Source organism: Rhinoderma darwinii, chromosome 2 (genome assembly GCF_050947455.1).
Source record: "Rhinoderma darwinii isolate aRhiDar2 chromosome 2, aRhiDar2.hap1, whole genome shotgun sequence".
NCBI classification, from domain to species: Eukaryota; Metazoa; Chordata; class Amphibia; order Anura; family Rhinodermatidae; genus Rhinoderma; species Rhinoderma darwinii.
Genome location: NC_134688.1, coordinates 291729709 through 291753299, shown reverse-complemented (window position 1 = coordinate 291753299; position 23591 = coordinate 291729709). Strand labels below are relative to the sequence as shown.

General features: G+C 42.2%; 1 protein-coding gene across 1 annotated transcript in view; it reads right to left on the bottom strand.

Annotated features, from left to right (window-relative positions):
* The window catches only part of UBXN11 (UBX domain protein 11), a 73815-nt gene that overhangs the window by 36373 nt on the left and 13851 nt on the right, over positions 1-23591 (bottom strand). The window contains exons 5-9 of the mRNA XM_075853458.1: positions 20045-20102; positions 16474-16553; positions 15522-15609; positions 15202-15416; positions 15044-15121 (exon numbers count right to left, since the gene is read on the bottom strand). Of these exons, the coding sequence (XP_075709573.1) occupies positions 15044-15121; positions 15202-15416; positions 15522-15609; positions 16474-16553; positions 20045-20102 (519 nt within the window). The remainder of the gene's footprint in view (positions 1-15043; positions 15122-15201; positions 15417-15521; positions 15610-16473; positions 16554-20044; positions 20103-23591) is intronic.

Below are 23591 nucleotides of genomic sequence, written 5' to 3'. Positions count from 1 at the left end.
GGGCATGAGTGAGGTGCATAGTATGGAGGACATGAGAGATTTTGCCGGCAATGAAACGGCTAAAATTTTTAGAACAAGAAGTGTTAAAATTGTTGAGAAGTGGGTGAATGACCCCCACCCCCATTGGAATGCAGTGACGTATCGGGCAGTTGAGAGGAGTTGTAAATTACATGTGAAAGTTTTGCTGAAGTTAAGGATTGTAGTGTGGATCGTGGAAAAAACTTGTGGCGGTAAAAAAACTATATTCAGAGGTAGTGTGTCCATTGCGTCCAGCTGTCTGTGTGTAAGATGAGGAAGCTGAAGGTTTTGTGGAATGAACCTGCAATGAACTGTGCTGTTTGGACTAAGTTGTGTTGTATTGTTATAGGTCTGTTGTAGTGTTTCATTTGTTATTTGGCTGTTGTGTAAAGTCGTTAAGGATCAGAGGCAATGTTATCCAAATGCCCGTTTGCTCTGAGATAGTCAGGGACGCCTGACTCGGCGAGGTACTATGTGTCCGTAGGTGACAGAGCGGAGAGTCACAGACCACTGACCAGAGTTACAGACCACTAACCCAGCATCGATACAGAGACTGTCCGTAGGTGACAGAGAGGTTGGATATTTGTAGGTAATATCCTATAGGTGGTAGTACCAGTAGTACCGTCGGGACTTCTGTGGTTAAGTTCTGATAATGGGGAACTCCGAGGGCAGAGCGACAGGGGGAGCCCCGTATTGTGTGTACAACCAAAAAAAATTTGACAAACAGGGCAGACAAGGACACTTTAACAAACTGTGAAAAATGTTAAAAAAATGCAGGCTGTGTGGATGTTAATAAATGGCTGTTTGTGAAAGAGATGAGCAAAGGCATGGCTGCTCATGAGGTAACTGGGAAAGCATAGTACTTTAAGCTAAGGGTATGTTCACACGGCCAAATTTCAGACGTATACGAGGCGTATTTTGCCTCGTTTTACGTCTGAAAATAGGGCTACAATACGTCGGCAAACATCTGCCCATTCATTTGAATGGGTTTGCCGACGTACTGTGCAGACGACCTGTTATTTACGCGTCGTCGTTTGACAGCTGTCAAACGACGACGCGTAAAAATACAGCCTCGTCAAAAGAAGTGCAGGATACTTCTTTGGACGTTTTTGGAGCGGTTTTCTCCTAGACTCCAATGAAAACAGCTCCAAAAACGGACGTAAAAAACGCCGCGAAAACGGCGTGAAAACGCCGCGAAAAATGCGAGTTGGTAAAAAAACGTCTGAAAAGCAGGGTCTGTTTTCCCTTGAAAACAGCTCTGGATTTTCAGACGTTTTTGTTGACTACGTGTGAACATACCCTAAGTGACAATGTAAGTGATTACAGGTGGTTGCAAGCAAGTTGTTGTGAGAAGTATGTGAATACAGGTGTAGATTTTGACAGGGAGAGTGAAGGATACGATGCAGCCAGATACATTGCAGTGACTAATGTGGATTATAACGGGGTGTGTGATGTGACATGTGTGTGATGTGTGAACATGTTTGTGATGTAACATATGTGCAGTGTGGGGTCTGAAAAGCAGACTGGTACAAGCTTATACATTGAGCAGGTATTGAGTGGATTGATGAGACCAGTGGCCACAGCATAGTATTGATTTTAGATCTATATTGCATGCTCTCATTCCTAACAGCAGTACTGTATAAAATTTTTGTTTATTAAATTTAAAAATACAAGGTGTAAATGTTTCTGGCTTTTTAGTGTGTCTTGTGTGTGGGGTTAAATAATAAGTGTTAACTGTGTAAAGTCAGGTTTTAGAGTTATGAATATAGTCAGGAGTTTTAATTTCTTCCAGCAAAGAATGGGTTTGAAGAAAGGGAGGTTACAGTGTGAAGGAATGTGAAATGTCCTATCTTTATGAATACACTGATCTCTCAGTACGCAGAGAGAGAGTAAAATATTACAGCAAGCTTATTCTGTCTGCACAAAAGATAAAAATGTGGACTGCTGAAAAGTGTGTCGCTATGAAGTCTCCCTATTTGCATATATGATATGATGTAATGTTTTGAAAAAAATTACACGGGGTCTTGAAAATTTCTGTACTTGTGCAGACCCCCTACTGTTCCCTACTTCCACACTTTGTTTGATCAGATCCCACACACAGCTTATTGGTTTACAGTAATTGATTTAGCAGACATATTATTTTGTTTCACTAAATGAAGAATTACAATTGTTATTTTTGCAGGCAAGCATAGTATGCTGCAGTATTGCAAGGCTGGACCCTGGCCGCTGCTGGAGCCCAGTTGTTGCAGTATGTTGATGAGGTACTTCTGGCCTGTGAGTCAGAATAAGACTGCCTAAATGTCATTTTGAAAATGTATGACGTTTTGGCAGCAAGCGGCTGGGAGGTATCTACACATAAAATGCAGTTTTGTCAGGAGAAAGTCATTTTTCTTCTAGGCTATTGCGTATTATAGGGGGCCCAAACAAGTGTCCCCAGATAGAGTGCCCAACCTTACTATGTTGAGAGATGAAGATTTGAACCCTGCCGCATTACTTCTGCAGTGTCCAAAAAGGGGGGGAGTAGTTATGTGACTGATTAGTTATGGCTCAGTGATGACGCACAATTTTGGTTTGAATTTGTTTTGAATTAATGAACTTAGAGCTAGGAAGTCTACAAAATGTGTATGAGATCCCAATGAGTAACCCAGATTAAATGTGTAGGAGAGTAACCCAGATTTTGAAATTTTCTGTGTAGATTGTTCCAGATCCTCACATATGGCACCGGGTATGCTGTGCTATAGTCACACAATATGAGGTGTTGTATAACAGATCACTCCCCTCTAGCAAATCTGCACAGGAAGCCGAGGTGACGTCGCTCACAGATGAGTTTTTACAGATTATAGACCGGAAGGACCTGAAAATTGCCTGAATATTGTTGGTTTTAGGCCAGATTTTAGTAAAATAACTTTTGTTTGTTTGTGGTATTAATCAGACATCTATAGGACCTGATAGGGATGGGATTCTCAAGTTTTCTGGATTATCAGATGAGCGTGGAGAAGTATATAACATTTTGTTTTTATTTTTGAGGCTGCGGCGGTCAAGAGTGTGGTCAGTGTGTGCCGGCCCGGTAGTAGACCAGTCATCTGACCTGAGCCACCTGACGTGAGGTCAGATGACTCAGATCAGGAGACTGGACTGGTCCACTCTCGGGGTGTTATGCGTTGACCTCACTCAGACCGCTACATCCTCATTCACTAGTAGTGAATGACAGTACTTGGCTCCATCTGCCCTCCTCCTGCTCTAAAATGTTGAATTTTAGCTGAAGCCTAAATGTAGAACTTTAGCTATAGTGTAGACATAGGACCTGTGCTAAATTAATGAAGTGAGGTTAGGTGACTCAGGTTAGGTGACTGGACTGATCCCCCCGGGCCGGCACGCACAAACCTCACTCAGTAGTGAGCCTCATTTACTAGTAGTGAATGACACTACTTGGCTCTGCCTGCCCTCCTCATGCTCCTAAAATTTGAAATTTAGCGGAGGCCTCATGTCAAGTTAGGACCTGTCCTAAATGCATTTGCCATGGGCCTACTAAGAACACCGCCACCGCAAAGCAAAATAATTACATCACTGGAAACACACACACTGTATGGTTATTAAAACAAGTGGTGACATCCTACAAATGATGACTACAAAAAAAAGAAATGTTGATGCAGAGTGTCGATCTTTCCAAGAGAAATGGACAAATTATAATTTTTTTGTTGAAATCAAAGGCAAGCCGGTGCGCCTCGTGTGTGGCAATGCGTTAGCAGTAATGAAAAAAGCCAATTAAGAGCGTCATTGCAGCTGAAAACATGCTAAATTCAATGATTTGGGGAGGCCAAATGCGTCTGGATAAAATCAATGCTCTTCAGCGGAGTTTGGAATCACAACAAGCCGCTTTCACAAGGCCTCGTTGTGACAGAGACAAAGTTGTTCAGACGAGTTATGTAGTGAGTGAGCTTATCGCAAAGAAGCTGAGGCCTCATGTAGAGGCAGAATTTGTGAAATAGTGCATGGTGGCTGCTGTGGAGTTGCGCCAGACAAAGTACAATTTCAGTGTTAGTTTGTCTCGGAGAACCATCTCAGATTGGATTACTGACTTAGCACAAGATATTGAAAAACACTGAAGGATTCCGCAGGACATTTCCAATTTTTCTCTCTGGCTTGTGACGAGACAACGGACATAACAAATACTGCCCAACTGGCTGTTTTCGTTCGTGGGATAACTGCAGAGTTTGACATGCGAGAGGAACTGCTGTCACTGGAAGCCATGCATGGTATTATAAGAGGTCAGGACTTGTTTGAGAGACTTGTTTTATCAATGAAAAAACTTGAGCTAACATTTGAAAAGTTAAGTGGCCTTACTACGGATGGAGCTCCAACCATAGTTGGCTCGCAAAAAGGGTTACCTGTATTTGTCAAAAAATAACTAATTGTCTCAGTCTTGATCCAAGTGATTTAATTATATGCCACTGCATCATACACCAATAAAGTCTCTGTGAACAGTAATTGAGGCTCAACAATGATGTCAACAGTAGTGTCATGCATACATTTTGTCAAAAGCAGAGGGTTGAACAGCCGCCAGTGTAACCACTTCAGGACGAAGCCATTTTTTGATTTTTCATTTTTCACTCACCACTTTCCAAGAGCCATAACTCTTTTATTTTTCTGTCAATAGAGTGGTGTGAGGGCTTATTTTTTTGCGGGAGGAGTTGTAGTTTCTATTGGTAGCATTTAAAGTACCATATAATGTACTGGGAAAGTGAAAAAAAATTCTATGCGGGCTGAAATTGGAAAAAACTGATTCCTCAATTGTTTTTTCGGTTTCGTTTTTACGGCTTTCACCGTGAGGTAAAAACGACAACTTATCTTTATTCTGTGGCTCAACACTATTACGGTGATACAAAATGAATATAGTTTTATTTTTTTTTATTTTACTACTTTTAAGGACAAAAAATATTTGATTTGTGTTGCCACATTCTGAGAGCCATAACTTTTATTTTTTCATTGATTGAGCGGTGTGAGGGCTTATTTTTTTTTGCAGGACTAGCTGTAGTTTTTATCGGTATTATTTTTTGGTACATATAATTTTTTTATCACTTTCTATGAAAAAATTTTGGGTGCGAAGTTGACCAAAAAACAACTTTTTGGGTGTTTTAATTGTTTTATTTTTTCTAGCATTCACTGTGCGTGTTAAATAATGCTATATTTTAAGTTCAGACTTGCTCTCAGCAAGTTGGGGGTGAACGCCAAGGTTTGGCCTCCAGAGGTAGATACAGCATTTACCAACCTCAAGAGCACTTTTACCTCAGCCTCAGTTCTTCACCATCCTGAAGCATCTCGGCTGTTCTATCTGGAGGTGGATGTGTCTTCCGTTGGTGCTGGAGCACTGCTGTGTCAAAGACACTCCAAAAGGCAAGACAGTGGCTTGTGGCTTCTTTTCAAAATTATTCTCTCCTGCAGAGCGTAGCTATTCCATCGGGGATCGGGTGTTGCTGGCCGTCAAGTTGGCCTTAGAGGAGTGGAAATACTTGCTGGAGGGCGCTATTCACACTATTATCATTTATACGGATCACAAGAACCTCACGTATCTACAGTCTGCACAACGACTAAATCCTCGTCAAGCCAGATGATCGCTGTTCTTAGCCGAATTCCAATTCTTGCTTCACTTCTGTCTTGCAGACAAGAATATGAAGGCTGATGCCCTGTCTCGTTCATTTGAAACTAATGAATCTGAGGAGATTCCCCAATATTTCATAGATCCTTCTAGGATTATTGCCGCTAACCCTCTGAAATTTGAGACATTCCTCCAGCAACAACTTTTGTTCATCTTGCAGACAGGAAGAGAATTTGGGACACAGCTCCAAACTGGCTGGGCACTCTGGCGTCCTTAAGACATAGGACTTGATAGCTCGTCATTACTGGTGGCCCACACTGCCTAGAGATGTTGTGGACTAGGATTCCTCATGTACGAACTGTCCCTCGAACAAGCCTACCCAGGAATTCTCTTACAACAATCATACAAGTGTGCAACATCCACGAGTTCCTCTTCCTGTGCCAGCCATGACTCATGTATCGGCAGCTAATTCTTAATTTGGGACTTTCAATCATATCTGGCAGCAAACGAAGTCGGCGATCCTTCAGGCAGTGGAACGTGTGAAAAAGCATGCCGATAGAAAAAGAAAGGTTCCTCCTCAATTCTCTCCCGGAGTCAAGGTCTGGCTATCCTCGAGAAACATTAGTCTCAAGATGCCCTTTCACAAGTTCGCTCCCAGATTCATCGGCCCTTTCAAAGTTTTGCATCGAATAAACCCTGTATCCTATAAGCTTCGGCTGCCTCCTACTCTCAGGATTCCCAACTTATGTCCCTCCGTAAGCCTGTGGTTCTGAACCACTACAGTAAATCTACTAGTTTTGCAGTCGCTCTCAGTGGTTCTTCGGATGTCTTCGAGGTGAAGGAGATTCTGGACTACAAGAGAGTAGGAGGAAGGACTTTCTATTTAGTGGACTGGAAAGGATTTAGTCTTGAGGAGAGGTCTTGGGAGCCAGAATCTTATTGCCCCTACCCTCATTAAAAATTCCTCTTATGCCCTGGACCCGAGAAGAGGAGGCGTACTGCAAACAGCTGCGGTCACGGACAGCCACGACTGGCTTCCTGTCAGCGTCTCCCTCCTCGGAGACGCCAGCTCGCGCGGCCTTCCTGTCCAGGACTGTCTCTTAAGGTGCACGTGCACGTGCACGTGCACGTCCCTGGCATTAAAGGGCCAGCGTGCGCACGCATAGTAAAAATTTACTAACCAATCGCCAGAATACCCTGGACTATAAAAAGGGCTCCGCCCTTCCACTCCTTGCCTGAGCATTGTTGTTGTCTACCCATGTTCGTATTGCAAATGTAGTATTGCAGTATATCATGCAAGTGATCCAACGATCGCTGCTTCAAGTCCCCTAGGGGCACTAATAAAGAAAAGTAAAAAACAGTTAAAGTTTTTTTTTATGTTCCAAAAAAAATAAAAGTACAATTATTTTTTTCTCAGCTTTCCAGTACATTATGCGGTACATTATATGGTACCATGAAAAACTACAACTTGTCCTGCAAAAAACAAGCCCTCATATGGCTCTATAGACGGTAAAATAAAAACATTATAGCTTTTGGAAGGTGGGGTGGGAAAAACACAAGAAGGACGAAGGGGTTAAGGGTATTGGGGGATGGATAATGGGGTTGCTCCAGAGTGTCCTGCAGGTTCTTTTATTATGTATTGCATTATATATGTTTCTGCGCCTCATATTTTGGGGCCTGCCAAAACTTTTACAATACTTCGCAGCATCTTAGATCCTTTGAGTACTCCATGAGTAAAGCAAGTACGGGAATGACTTTTGTTGACGTGCCAAGTGATGAGGTGAAAAGGTGAGGTCTTTAACCCCTTCCCTCTTTGGCCACTTTTGACCTTCCTTCATTTTTCAAATCTGACGTGTTTCACTTTATGTGGTAATAACTTCGGAATGCTTTTACCTATCCAAGCGATTCTGAGATTGTTTCGTCATGACACATTGGACTTTTTGTTACTGGCAAAATTTGCTCGATACATTAAGTATTTCATAAAAAAAAACACCAACATTTAGGGAAAAATTGCAAAAATTTGAATTTTTCTAAATTTAAATGTATCTCTTGTAAGATAGGCAGTTATACCACACAAAATTGTTGCTAATTAACATCCCCCATATGTCTACTTTAGATTGGCATCAAACATCCTTTTATTTTTCTAGGGCGTTACAAGGCTTAGAACTTTAGCAGCAATTTCTCACATTTTCAAGAAAATTTCAAAAGGCTATTTTTACAGGGGCCAGTTCAGTTGTGAAGTGGCTTTTTAGGGCCTTGTATATTAGAAACCCCCAATAAGTCACCCCAGGTTTCAAGGGCTCTTGCGGTGCCAAAACAGTGGAAATCCCCCAAAAGTGACCCCATTTGGGAAACTACACACATCAAGGAAATTATCTAGTGGTATATTGAGCATTTTGACCCCACAGGTTCATTTTAGAAATTATTGGAAGTAGGGCGTAAAAATAAAAATTAAATTTTTTTTCAAAGAAAATGTAGGTTTAGCAAAATTTTTTTCATTTCCACAAGGACTAAAGGAAAAAAAAGCACCACAAAATTTGTATAGCAATTTCTCCCAAGTAAAACAATACCCCACATGTGGTCATAAACGTCTATTTGGACACACGGCAGGGCTTAGAAGGGAAAGAGAACTATTTGGCTTTTGGAGATCACATTTAGCAGGAATCGTTTGCGGAGCCCAGGTCACATTTGCAAAGCCCCTGACAGGACAAAACAATGAAAACAGTGACTCCATTTAGGAAACTACACCCCTTGAGGAATTCATCTAGGGGTGTAGTGAGCATTTTGACCCCACAGGTGTTTTATAGAATTTAACAGAATTGGGCAGTGAAAATAAAAACAATCCCTTTCCTTCAATAAGATGTAGCTTTAACTCAAAATGTTTCATTTTCTTAACAAATAAAGGAAATATTCACCTAGGGGTGTAGTGGACATGTTAACCCTGCAGGTTTTTTTTTCATAGATATGCCAATATGTGGTGTCCAGCTTGTGCCACCATAGCTAGACAGCTCTCTAATTATTATAGATAGATAGATACTTTATTTATCCCCAAAGGGAAATTGGTTTACAGTTGGAACTCCCATTTACAGTACATATTATACAAAAACAATACAACATACATCGACAACATATAATGTATGCTGTGTTTCCCGGTTTTAGAAACACCCTACATGTGGCCCTAATCTTTTGCCTGGACCTTTGACAGGACTCAGGAGTGAGAGAGTACCATGTAAAATTGAGGCCTAATTTGGCGATTTACAAAGTATTGGTTCGCAATTGCAGAGGCTCTGATGTGAAATAATAAAAGAAACCCCTGAGAAGTGACCCCATTTTGGAAACTGCACCCCTCAAGGCATTTATTAAAGGACGGGTGTCGCAAAAACATTTTTTTTTATATAATATTGCTTTTAGTATGTTATTAAAATACATTTTATTTATTTGTGTGTTTGTGTTTTACTTTTTTCTAACTTTTACTTCACTATGGGGGCTGCCATTTTGTTTTCCATCTCTGTATGTGTCGATTAACGACACATACAGAGATGGAATACGGCAGCTACAGTGCATAGGAGTCAATGAACGGGAGCCATTCCATTGATTCTGCTCTCTGGCTCTGTACTGCGCAGACGCAGGTCAGAGTCACACAGCAGAGCAGCTGTTTGCAGGGAGATAGCAGGCGCCATATTGAAGACCAGCTGCACTGCAGGTAAGGTGTGTGTCTCTGTCTGTCCCTCTCTCTCTCTCACAGACCGCTGCTCTCGTGACCCCCGACGCCCCCCCCCCCCCCCCGACGGCCAGCCCATACCCCCTGACGAGCGCCCCCCCTACGGGCCCCTCCCCCAACGGGCCCCCCTGTAGTCGTGCAGGTGACTCTGTATAAAGTGGGAAAGCTGGGTGATTTGCCCGCTGTTAGTGTGGTACCCAGCTTTCCCAGACCCCTGAACGATAAATCTCTCTAGTTGTGCTGAGACTGAGAGGTTCATTAGTCACATCCCCAAACAGTCTCAGTACAACTAGAGAGATTTACCGTTCAGGGGTCTGGGAAAGCTGGGTGACCACCATTACCCCTCCTACTGGAGTGTGAGAGATTCATTAGTCACATCCCCAAACACTCCAGTAGGAGGGGTAATAGTGGTCACCCAGCTTTCCCAGACCCCTGAACGTTAAATCTCTCTAGTTGTGCTGAGACTGTTTGGGGATGTGACTAATGAACCTCTCAGTCTCAGCATAACTAGAGAGATTTATCGTTCAGAGGTCTGGGAAAGCTGTGTGACCACCATTACCCCTCCTACTGGAGTGTGTTTGGGGATGTGACTAATGAACCTCTCACACTCCAGTAGGAGGGGTAATGGTGGTCACCCAGCTTTCCCAGAAGCAGATATAACCAGGAAAGGGCTGGATGGACGGGCTGAGGGTGCACAGAGTTTTTGGTGATCCCCCTCTGTCATGTGATCGGACCTAGGTTACCGGTTCATCAGACGGGGTTCATGTGACTATAAATCTGTCCATAACAAGAGACAGTTCACTCAGGGCAAGCCCTACCCTCATGCCGTAGTTGTGTGGTTTTGTCTGCAGTGATGGCGGTGGGTGGCTCGGACACCCGCCTTTCCCTGTCGGGTCATCTCAGGACAGAAGGGGTGTCCGGATTGAAGACACAGCGCCGCACCTGTCCTCAGGTTGTGTCTGGTATTGCAGTTCACCTCCATTGAAGTGAATAGAACAGAGCTGTAATACCACACACGACCTGAGGACAGGTGCGGCGCCATGTTTTCCTGGACGACCCCTTTAAGACTTTTCCCGTGTGTGTGTGTGGCAGAGCGGAGTGTGCACGGGAGCCGCTGATACTTCATAGCCGCTTATCAGCTGTTTTGAAGAACCAGTGCGAGCACCCCCCCCCCCACACACACACACACACACACACACACAAATCCCCCCCAAACACGCAAAATCAAGTGTAATAAAGTGTTTTTTATGTGTTTTTTTTGCACGTAAAATGTGCAAAAAAAAACATGTCAAATACACGGCGTGTGAACCGGTCAACTGAAAAGTCATTCACTTCACTTTCATCATTCTAAGGCTGGGTTCACACGACCTATTTTCAGGCGTGAACGAGGCGTTTTACGCCTCGATTTATGCCTGAAAAGACGGCTCCAATACGTCGGCAAACATCTGCCCATTCATTTGAATGGGTTTGCCGACGTACTGTGCCGACGACCTGTCATTTTACGCGTCGCTGTCAAAAGGCGGCGCGTAAAATAACAGCCTCGGCAAAGAAGTGCAGGACACTTCTTGGGACGTCATTGGAGACGTTTTTCATTGAATTCAATGACGAACAGCTCCAAATTACGGCCGTAATTTACACCTTGCAAAACGAGAGTACGAGCAATTACGTCTGAAATAAAGGAGCGGTTTTCTCCTGAAAACAGCGCCGTCATTTCAGACGTAAATGCAGTTAGCGTGTGCACATACCCTAAGGGTATGTTTACACACAATGTTTTCAGCTGAAAAATCGGAAGCAGAACGCCTACAAGCATCTGCCCATTGGTTTCAATGGGAAATACGGCGTTCTGTTCCGACAGGGCGTTTTTTACGTGGTAGTTTTCCAAAAATGGCACGTAAATAGACGCCCGACCAAAATGAAGTGCACATCACTTCTTGGGACGTTTTTGGAGCCGTTTTTCATTGACTTTATAGAAAAACAGCTCCAAAACGGCCGTTAAAAAACGCGAGTTTGATTAAAAAATGGCTGAAAATCAGGAGCTGTTTTCCCTTTGTTTAGTAAGCGTGTGAACATACCCATAGGCCTCATTCCCACGACAGGGTTTCCTGGCCGGGTGCCAGCCGTTCATAAATCGGCCGGCACCTGGCTGCATTAGGAATAATAGACCCCTAATGGGGCTATTCACACGACCGATTTTTTTGACGGCCGGGAAAACCGGCCGTCAAAAAATAGGACATGCTCTATCTTCGGCCGGGTACCCGGCCGACCGGCTCCCATAGAAGTCTATGGGGCCGGGTAACACACGGCCATCACCGGGATGTGTCCCGAGTGATGGCCGGGTTTTCCGGCGCTTGCGCTCTATCTCCTCCTCCTCACAGCGCAGAGTGCATGTGAGGAGGAGGAGTTGATGCCATTCGGACGAATGGCATCGCTGTACACTGTGTGGCAGGGCCGGGGTGTACAGCAGGTGGAAGGGAGCGCTGCGCTGGCTCCCTTCCCCTGCTTGTTTTAAAAGCGCCCTGGCCCGGCGACACCTTCCATGGCGCCGCTAGCAGCTGCTGCTGCTGCGGCTGCTACTACTGTAGCGACGCCACTATAGCAGAGCGGGGAGGTATCTCCCCGCTCTGCTATGTGCTAGCCGCACTTTAGCTCCTTGAAGGAGCGGAATCCCCGTGTATTCGGGGATTCCGCCCCTGGACAGAGCGCTTGATGTCTCTGTCCATATCTGGGCAGTGACATCAGGGGAAACTCCTGAAGCGGAATCCCCGAACACATGGGGATTCCCCTTCAGGAGTTGCCGCTGATGTCACTGCCCAGATCTGCCCGGCCCTGCACGGATGCAAAACTTTATGCAAACCGGCCGGGCAAAATGGCCGATTTTACCGGCCGGCACTCGGGCGGGACCCGGTCGTGTGAATCCCGCCTTAGCCTTTTGGTGTGTCCTATAACTTCTGTCAGCTGCAGAATCACACCAAATATGGCTGCCGAACACTGCTTAGCAATTTGAAGACAATTTTTCCTGGCTTGTCGGAGGGGGGCTGAGATTCCCTCCCACATTTACAGCAGCTGTGAGTCAGGTTGCTTTGCCTTATTCACCTTGCTGTAATTCTGGGAAGTGCTCCCCCTGGTGGCCAACATTGGAAAGCATGTCAAATTATTATTTAATTTTTAATACTTTCCACCATATGGAAAAAAAATAAAAAATACACCAAAAAAACGTAAAAAATATAATAGAAATAAGTAACGACACTTAAAAAAAAAAGGTTTAATTTGCGACACATTCCCTTTCAGGAGTGTAGTGAGCATTTTCACCCCACAGGTCTTTTCCATAAATGATTGCGCTGTGGATGGTGCAAAGTAAAGATTGAAATTTTTCCCTAGATATGATATTTCAGTGGCAAATATCTTGTGCCACTGGAGACACACACCCCAAAAATTTTTTAAAGGGCTCTTTTGGGTATGGCGATGCCATATATGTGGAAGTAAATTGCTGTTTTGGCACGCTGTGGGGATCAGAGTGGAGGGAGCACCATTTGGGTTTTGGAGCGTGGACTTGCTTGGTAGGAGTTTTGTTTGAGTATTGCTGGTGTTTCCGTTTATAATGTGGGGGCACATGTAAGCCGGGCAGAGTACATCAGGGGCATAGTCCAGTGGTATAATAATTGGGTTAAAAAAACAAAACTGTAAAATAATCCATGGATGTGTGTTACGCTGTGAAGCAATCCTCTCTGCACAGGCCGGTGATGGTCCGGGAAGGCTTCCGTGCTAGGCAGACCTGGAGGCCAGTATTAGGCCTTCGGTTGCCATTGCATCCACCGGAACCCCAGCAATTTAATTGCTGGGGTTCCAATGAGCTGCAAACAGCTTAAATGCAGCGAACGCATTTGAGCGCTGCATCTAAGGGGTTAATGGCGGGGATCGAAGCTAATTTCTGTCCCCGCTATTACAGCCGGATGTCAGCGGTAAGATACCGCTGACATTCGGCGATGGTGGCACCGATTCAGCTTCTGAGCCAGTGTCCACCATTTGTCGTATGGATACGGCAAAATGCAGGAAGCACTAGCTTTCCATGACGTGTCCATACAACAAATGTCGGGAAGGGGTTAAGTACCTAGCATGGATACAAAATGTCCTCAAATAAACAAAAGTTGGGAAATGTGAAAGTGTGTAATATATGTTTAAAGGATTCCATTTTGTGTAGAATCAATCTTGTATGTCTGGAATCCATCTTGTGTATCTGGAATCCATCTTTTAGCCAAAATAATCAATTTTGTGCATGTTGCTTTAAGCTAATATTGGATGTCAGCATTGTCTGAAACAAATATCTGTTTTGTTACTGAGCTGCATGTTGAGGGGGAGTTCACACAGAGTTTGTAGACGAGTTTTTTTCGCGGGAAAAAGAAGGGACATGCCCTATCTTCGGGCGTTTATGTCTCTGACCTCCCATTGACATCAATGGGAGGCAGAGAAAGCGTATTTCGTAGAGATTTTTTTGCCCGTGGCGCTCAATGGCCGCGGGCGATAAACGCAGCGAAAAACGCAGCGAAAATCGGCGTGCACGCAGAGCAAAATCTGCCTCAAAACTCCAAACTGAATTTTGAGGCAGATTTCTGCCTTCAAAAAACTCAGCGTGAACCCAGCCTTTGAATATGTTCACACAAAGTTTTTTGACGCGGAAACCGCGCCAAAATATGACCGAAAACGCCTCCCATTGATTTCTGAGAGTGGAAAAAAACGCTTGCGGGAAAAAGAAGCGTCATGCCCTTTCTTCAAGCGTTTCCATCTCTGACCTAGCATTGAAATCAGTGGGAAGCAGAGAAAGCGGTTTTTGCTGCGTTTCTTGCCCGCTACTCTCAATGGCCACAGCCGAAATACACCCCAAAAAACGTGGCAAAGAGTGCAGGCAGGTTAAAATTTGCCTCAAAATACCTGAAGGTACAGGACAAGAATATTTTCATTGCACGCTATTGGCTAAATTAAAATAAACGCCACATTGTAAACAATTAGTGGAATCTTTTTCGAAAGATATTATTGTAATTGCTTTTGTAAATAAAGGCAGAGGAGGATATTGGATTATACAAGCATGGTCTCTGTGTCTTCTCTCCAATATATCGATATGATTTGGATCTGGATAAATTCACTGGGCGGGTATCAGTTGACATACCCATTACAAATTTCAGTCTAATATATTTTGGGCCATGATTGCGTCAACACATGTGAATACATGAAACTTTGTAATATATCATAATAGAGGAAAGTAAGAGTGTTCCTCACATTTCACCAACCTGTCGTTCTCCTTTCCCTGCCTCTAGACTCTCTATGTTCAAAAACGTCCTTAGTCCCCACCAAAAAGAAAAAAGTAGACCGGTAGGAGGGGAGAGTGGGGCATACAGCTGCAGTTTCCCACTTAGTGTTTAAGAGAACCAGCATGAACCAACCATTAAACGTAGCTGTTTTCTAGAGTTTGGTTTAGTGCTACACATCATTACTAGTAAAAATGTAACTCAGTATACGCAAAGTATAGTAGAGTAAATATTGAATATGCAGTAATTGTGAGAAGTAGAGACCTCTAAAGGACCCTCCTGATTCTTGGTAGGACACCTAGGTCTGAAAATATAGGAAACAAAGGAAAACTACGCTTTTTAACAACAATTTGCCTAAAATCTAACTAAGAAGTTGAACGACATTGTAAATCCTTTTTACTCAGTTACCTGAAAAGGAACTCCATTGGGAAAGCGTGTCTGCAATTCTGAAGGAAAGTATCCATCCATGATGTCCCTAACGCATTGCTGCAATACAAAAATCATCACCAATTGTTATTGAGAATGGCCAAATCCCCGACATCTCTGTCCACTCACATTCTCTTTACCTGTGTTGTTGGCTCTTGGTAGGAACGAAATGGCCCCTGGAACATAATGATTCCATTTTTATATAAAATAAGTGGTACAGGCTCAGGAAGTCTCAGTCGTGCTGCCCCCTCTTTATACTCTATATGAGATACACCTTCTCCACCAAGCACATTTAAGTCCTGCAGGTTCTCCAGGACTAGATCAAAATCTGGTTGGAAATGGTAGGAAGATTCTCCTGTGTTTTTACAGAGAAAGATTGTTTAGTTTTATTTGCTTTATTTCCATTTATGCTTATTTTGTTTGGGAATTTGTAGGTTGCAAAAGACATTGACATTGTCACCTGCACTTAACAGTGGGCTCCCCTTCTTGGAAGCTTCAGCTGAACCTTCATCTCCGACCCAAATAAGTCCGTAATCACTAAGAAATTGCTGGGTGTAAAGATAGCAACAAAATTAACTCTTTAGCATTACAATTTTTTTTTATTACGTTTAAAGTAGAATACACAAAAAAGTGTGCAGCTCTGTGCTGCAAATTCCATCCATTACATATCACATCTCTTCGCAGGACTCAGTACCAAAGAGGCCATAAGACTAAATACCCGGGAAGTGCAGCATGGTGTTAATGGTTAGAACTGTTGTCTTGTGGCAGTGATCTGCAAGGTCCAACCAGGCACAACATATGCATGGTGTTTGTATGTTCTCCTTGGGTCTTGGCATTCATGTTGATGTTACTTTTACACGTACAACCTACCTAAACATTTTTGCAGACCCAGTACACTCCTTCATGGCAACGGTATGCCCCAATGGCAGTGGCCTCTTTCAGCAGGATAACGTGCAATGACACACTGCAAGAATTGTTCAGGAATGGTTTCAGGAACATGACAAAGAATTCAAGGTGTTAACTTGGCCTCCAAACTAAACAGATCTCAATCAGATTGACTACCTGTGGGATGTGCTGAAATAACAAGTTCGATCCATGGTTGCCCCACCTAGCAACTTACAGAACTTAAAGAATTTTCTGCTAGCGTCTTGGTGCCAGATACCACAGGACACCTTCAGAGGTCTTGTGGAGTCCTTGCGGGTCACAGCTGTTTTGGTGGTATGTAATTTTAATGTTATGGATGGATGGTGTATAATTTAGGAAAAATAAGTAAAATTAGAATGTAAACGTGACTTTGATTGTTACGTATGTTAAGTTGTCTTTCTCTGTCTTTTGTCCATTTGATGCATGCATCCCAATATAAAAAAAACAATGCTGCTTGAGCTATAACTCGGGAGAATTGATAGACCTACCTCCATGTCATTTACTTTCTTCTGCAGCTCCTGGCACTTTTTCTCAAGTTCGTGAACTTGCTTCTCCCCTTGTGATTGGTCTATAATCAGAAAACTAGTCAATTACCTCATCAGGCCCCCAGTTCACACACTTTACTAAACTAACAGCCGGTAGAACATGTGGTGGAACGGGTGGATAAATTACTGGGAGGGGCTGGTGATGATACAGCTGTCGTGATCCATGTGGGAACCAATGACAGAATAAATGGTAGGTGGAGGAGCCTTAAGAATAATTTTAAAGAACTAGGCTACAAGCTGAAGGGAAGGACCTCCAAGGTTGTATTCTCTGGAACACTGCCTATGCCATGCGCATCACAGGAAAGACAGCGGGAGCTAAGGGAGTTAAATGCATGGCTGAAGTCTTGATGTAGAGGAGAAGGCTTTGGGTTCCTAGAGCACTGGGCTGACTTTTTATTGGGGTACAAACTATATTCTGTAGATGATTTGCACCTAAATGGAAGGGGGTCCGCTGTGCTGGGGGAGAGAATTCTAGCTGGGGTGGTGTAGCATTTAAACTAGGGATGAGGAGGGAGGTCAGACTATATTGGTGGGGGGAGAAATAGACTGTGAGGAAAGGGCTAGACAACAGGAGATCCTTTTGTTACAAAACAGCAATGAAAATAAAAATGCCCAAATAATGTTAAATAATCAAATTTCTGATACCAAACGTGGCAAATTGAAATGCAAGTTAAAGTGTATGTTCACAAATGCCAGAAGTGTAGCAAGCAAAATGGGAGAGCTGGAGGCCTTGATACTGGAGGAACATATTGATATAGTTGCTGTTGCTGAAACATGGTTAGACTCTTCACACTACTGGGCTGTATATCTACAGGGATTTACACTGTTTCGGAAAGACAGGGCAAATTTGAGAAGTGATATGAAGGCGAGTGTGAATGAGACATTAGTGGGTGAAGGTTGTGAGGAGATTGAAACCTTGTGGGTGGAATTACAAAGAGAGGTAAACACTGAAAAAAATAACTTTTTGTGTAATCTATAGACCCCCCCAATATAACTGAGGGGATGGAAGGTCAGCTATATAAACAGATGGAGCGGGCTCCAGAGGAGGGTACTGTATTGATAATGGGACATTTTAATTACCGGGATATTAATTGGTGTCATGGTTCGGCTTCAACTGTGAAGGGGAGAAATTTACTCAACCTGTTGCAGGAAAATTTTATGGGCCAGTTTGTGGAAGACCCGACTAGAGGTGAAGCTCTGTTGGATCTCGTAATTTCTAATAATGCAGAGCTTGTGGGGAACGTCAATGTTCGTGAAAACCTCGGTAACAGTGATCATAATATAGTTATATTTTACCTATACTGTAAAAAACAAAAACACAGGCTGGGAGGGCAAAACACTTAATTTTAAGAAGGCCAATTTCCCCAGGATGGGGGCTGCAATTCAGGACATAAACTGGGAAGAACTAATCTCAAATAATGGCACAAATGATAAATGGAAGATCTTAAAATCCACTTTGTATAATTATAGTGCAAAGTTTATTCCTATAGGTAACAAGTATAAATGACTAAAATTAAACGTGGCTTATACCTTCTGCATAAAGGGCAATACATGACAAAAAAAGGGCATTTAAAAAATACAAATCTGAGGGTACATCTGTAGCCTTTGTAAAATATAAAGAGCTTAATAAAATCTGTAAAAAGGTATTCAAATCAGCAAAAATACAAAATGAAAGGCAGGTGGAAAAGGATAGTATAACAAATACCCAACATTTTTTCAAGTAAGTAATTGCAAAGAAGCCAAAGTCTAAACATGTAGGACCCCTAAATAGTGGTAATGGGGAGTTGGTCACAGGGGATCAAGAGAAGGCAGAGTTACTAAATAGGTTCTTTAGCTCCGAATATACAACAGAAGAAAGAGCAGCAGATATAGCCGGTGCCAGTGCTGTTAATATATCAGTTGATATACTGAATTGGCTGAATGTAGATATGGTCCAAGCAAAATAAAATAAAAGTGCACAAGGCACCGGGACCAGATGGGTTACACCCTAGAGATCTTTCTGTCCCCCTTTTCATAATATTTAGAGATTCTCTAGTGACTGGTATAGTGCTAAAGGACTGGCACAGGGCAAATGTGGTGCCTATTTTCAAAAAGGGCTCTAGGTCTTCCCCGGGTAATTATAGACCAGTAAGCTTAACATCCATCGTGGGGAAAATGTTTGTGGGGATATTGAGAGACTATGTACAGGATTATATGACAAAAAAATTGTATTATAAGTGACAGCCAGCACGGCTTTACTAAACACAAAAGTTGTCAAACCAACCTGATTTGTTTTTATGAAGAGGTGAGCAAAAGACTAGACAGAGGGGCTGCTGTGGATATAGTGTTTCTGGACTTTGCAAAGGCATTTGACACTGTCCCTCATAGACGTCTAATGGGTAAATTAAGGACTATAGGTTTAGAAAGTATAGTTTGGAATTGGATTGAGAATTGGCTCAAGGACCGTATCCTAGAGTTGTGGTCAATGATTCCTACTCTGAATGGTCCCTGGTTATAAGTGTTGTACCCCAGGGTTCAGTGCTGGGACCACTATTATTAAATTTATTTATTAATAATATAGAGGATGAGATTAATAGCACTACTTCTATTTTTACAGATGACACCAAGATATGTAGTATTGTTCAGTCTATAGAAGATGTTAGTAAATTCCAAGCTGATTTGGACGTACTGAGTGGGCGTCCACTTGGCAAATGAGGTTTAATGTAGATAAATATAAAGTTATGCATCTGGGTACCAACAATCTGTATGCATCATATGTGTTAGAGGGAGCTATACTGGGAGAGTCACTTGTTGAGAAGGATCTGCGTATACTTGTAGGTCATAAACTAAATCATAAACTAAATAACAGAATGCAATGTCAATTAGCTGCTTCAAAGGCCAGCAAGATATTGTCGTGTATTAAAAGAGGCATGGACTCGCGGGACAGGGATATAATATTACCACTTTACAAAGCATTAGTGAGGCCTCATCTAGAATATGCAGTTCAGTTCTGGGCTCCAGTTCATAGAAAGGATGCCCTGGAGTTGGAAAAAATACAAATAGGAGCAACGAAACTAATAAGGGACATAGAGAATCTAAGTTATGATTAAAGATTAATAGAATTAAACCTATTTAGGCTTGAAAAGAGACGACTAAGGGGGGGACATGATTAATTGATAAATATATGAATGGCACATACAAAAAATATGGTGAAATCCTGTTCCATGTAAAGCCCCCTCAAAAAACAAGGGGGCACTCCCTCCGTCTGGAGAAAAAAAAGGTTCAACCTGCAGAGGCGACAAGCCTTCTTTACTGTGAGAACTGTGAATCTGTCGAATAGCCTAACAAAGCAGCTGGTCACAGCAGGGACAGTAGATGGCTTTAAAAAAGGCTTAGATCATTTCCTAGAACAAAAAAATATCAGCTCCTATGTCAATGTGTAGAAATTTTTCCCATCCCTTTTCCCATTCCTTGGTTGAACTTGATGGACATGTGTCCTTTTTCAACCATACTATGTAACTATGTAACGTCTCACCTTTCCTCCGTGTTTGTAATTTGTTGATCTTCTGCTCCAAGGCGGCAATCTCTTGGTCCTAAAATACAATACACTTGACAAAATTAATATAACACATACTTTCACCTTGTAAATAATATTTCAGGTGATGTGTTTTTTTGTTTTTGATGTGACAACTCTGTTTAAGTTACAGGCACACTTTTTCTGATCTACCTCAAATACTTGTAAAAGTGCCTAGTGGGTATACAGAACAGCTCAGCCCTCTCTTCCAAGTATATTAAGTAGGCAAGTGCACACTGCATCTGCAAAGGATACACTTATAATAACTATAAAGATTTGCATTGCTGCTCATTCTATTTTTTTATTAAATATGAGGTTCTTTGTGCCCTCTTTAATGCTTAGTCAAAAGAAAACACATATTGTGATGGATCCCAATTTCTATCAGAATCAAACTGATGCCTAAGGGCTTCCAGTCTTCATGAGTTCTACACAATTTAGGATCTGTCATAATGTTGTTTTTTAAATCATTGAGATCAATGGGTGACGGGTTGAATAAATGAATAACTGATACACAGCGGCGGATCATCATTAGTGCAGGTCAAGCAGCCGCGGCAGTGGAGAAGGGTGGCCCAAGTTTGGGTAACAGCCCAGGACCTATGGTCTACTTAAATCTGCCACTGCTGATACAAGCTGATTATTTACTCTAATTTTGAAAAATAAAAACAAATTTCAATAAAAACAGTAGAGTGTAAACCAGTTTCAGATGGGTCTGCTATTCTAGTCTATATAGAAAAATCTATGGCTTATACAGTAGAATAAATACTAGGCTATTTAATGGACAGATGACGAATTGCTGGGTCTGTTAACATCTAATTTTTTTCTTCCGTTGGAGGTATTAGTCAGGACAGAAGGTAGCGACCTATCCCACTGTATAGGCATACTGTGGGATATGTCGCTCATACTCCCTGGGCACAGCGTTACTTAAAGAGTATCATATACGGACAGTGATGTCAGGGGCTTTCAATTACGGAGTCCCTAGCCTGTGCATTGAAATGCACTCTGGCCAGGGACTCCTGTCTTGGCAAACCCTTGATGTCACTGTCCATATATGGATAGTGATATTAAGAATTTTAGAAACCCGAAATCCACAGCATCGGGAAAGCTCCAGCCGGGGATTCCGCTTATCGGGAAGCCCCTGACGTCACTGTCCATGTATGGACAGTGACGTTCGGAGCTTTAGATGCCGGCCAGCGCATCAGATATACTCTGGTTGGGAATTTCACTACTAGAGGGAGCCCCTGACATCACCGTCCATACATGGACAGTGAAGTCAGGGGCTTTAAACCCTTCCCGACATTTGTCGTATGAATACGTCATGGAAAGCTAGTGCTTCCCACATTTTGCGGGATCCCGACATGAGTATTTATTCACAAAAGTGTAGGCCCTGTTCTCCTTAAACTCCTGTAGATCTCTGAAAAATTGCGTTTACATTACCATTCTGTTTAAATACTCAAATGAGGAGATAACACACATGGACATATGAGATATTATTGACACCCAGTGGGTATCAGTGATAATGTAAACTGAATCGTAATGTAAAAGAATATTAGTTAAGATCAAACACTACCTAGTCAAGATCTTATGGGTTGTGACTATTATAATATATTTTTTCAGAGCTGTATTGTTATGAAAAGTCTTTCAGACTTCTTGTATACTTCTCACCAATGTTTATTTGAAGAGAATCTATAGTATGATAGTATATCCCCGTCTACGAGTCTTTCTGAACCTATCTCAATTTGCATCAAAAGATATTGAGCCAAGGTGGCAGCTAGATATCATCATTAACGTTGCTACCGAAAAACGTTAGGTGTCTATTGTAGTTGCTTCATTGAGGAGATAATATACATGGACATAGGAGATATTACTATAGCTCCTAGATATTTGTCTCAGGTTTGATGTGACAATATATTGTATGGGAATGAATACTCAGAATCGGCACAGTGACTGACAGAGCTCTAGACCAATAGGGATGATGCATAAACATCCCATGGATGACGGAAATAGAATCGGTCCAATGAGATGCTGGGAATAATGAAGGGTGATGAAGCAAGTAAACCTGTCAGTGATTGGCTATCGGATGGCCGAACCTCCGGAAGGGGAGGGTTTTACTGATACATAAAAAGATGCGGAAATGAAGCGTTCGATGTCACTGCCAAACACCAATGAGTCAGATCACATATACTCCTGACGTCTCCCTGACAAACCCAGAATAGGGTGAAATAGCGTAGGAGGTGGAGTTGCTCACTGCACTCAGAATTTAATTTAGGCAGACTAGGTTATCCGGCTGTGAATACAGATTGTCCACAAAGCCTAGTGATATATACTGCTGCCTCTTTGATACTTATATGTTTGTATGTCAGTACGTTTCACTACAGAACATGTGATGTTCCATGTTTTATTCAAGCTTAATAAAAGCTAAGTTTTATAATTAATACTTCCTCTATATTATACTATCATTTAAATTCGAAGTAACTAACGGGAACCAGCCCGTCAGTCGACATCTGGGAACATTATAGAATTTATTGGAGTTTGTCTGTGAAAATGAAAATGTTACATTTTTACAAGGAATAAAGAATAAAAAGCACCCTAAAACTCGTAAAGCTATTTCTCTCGATTACGACAATAACCCATATGTGGTAATAAACTGCTGTTTGGACCCACGGCAGGACTCAGAAGGGAAGGAGCAATATTTGGCTTTTCGAGCTCAAATTTAGCTGGAATGGTTTTCGGGTGTCCTGTCACTATTGCAAAGCCCCTGAGAGACCAAAACAGTGGAAACCCCTCAAAAGTGACCCCATTTGGGAAACGACACCCCTTAAGGAATCTATCTAGGGGTATAGTGAGCATTTAGACCCCACGGTCTTTTGCAGAATTTATTAGAATTAGGCCGTGAAATTGAATATCAACATTTATTTCCCCAAAAATGTTTAATTTTTACATTTTCACACAGGATAAAGGAGAAAAAGCACCCCAATATTTGTAAAGCAATTTCTCCCAAGTACGGCAATACCCCACGAGGTCTTAAATAGTTTTTCATTAGAAATTAATTAACCCTTTCAGGACTGATCCATTTTTTGCTTTTTCATTTTAGTTTTTCACCTTCCCGCTTTCCAAGAGCCATAACTTTTTTTATTTTTTCGTCAGCAGAGTGGTGTGAATGCTTATTTCTTGCGGGAGAAGATATTGTTTCTAGTGACACCATTTAACGTACCATTTAACGTAATGGGAAACTGAAAATAAAATTCTTTGCAGGCTGAAATTTGAAAAAGCTGCGATTCCTACATTGTTTTTTGGGTTTCGTTTTTACGGCTTTCACCGTGCGGTAAAAACGTCACATTTTTTCTGAGACGTAATACGATTAAGGAGATACCAAATGTATACTGTTTTTTTTATATTTTGCTACTTTTACAAAGTAAAAACTATTTGTTAAAAAACGTTTTGTTTCTCCAGATTCCAAGAGCCATAACTTTTTTTTATTTTTTGGTCGATTGAGTGGTGTGAAAGCTTA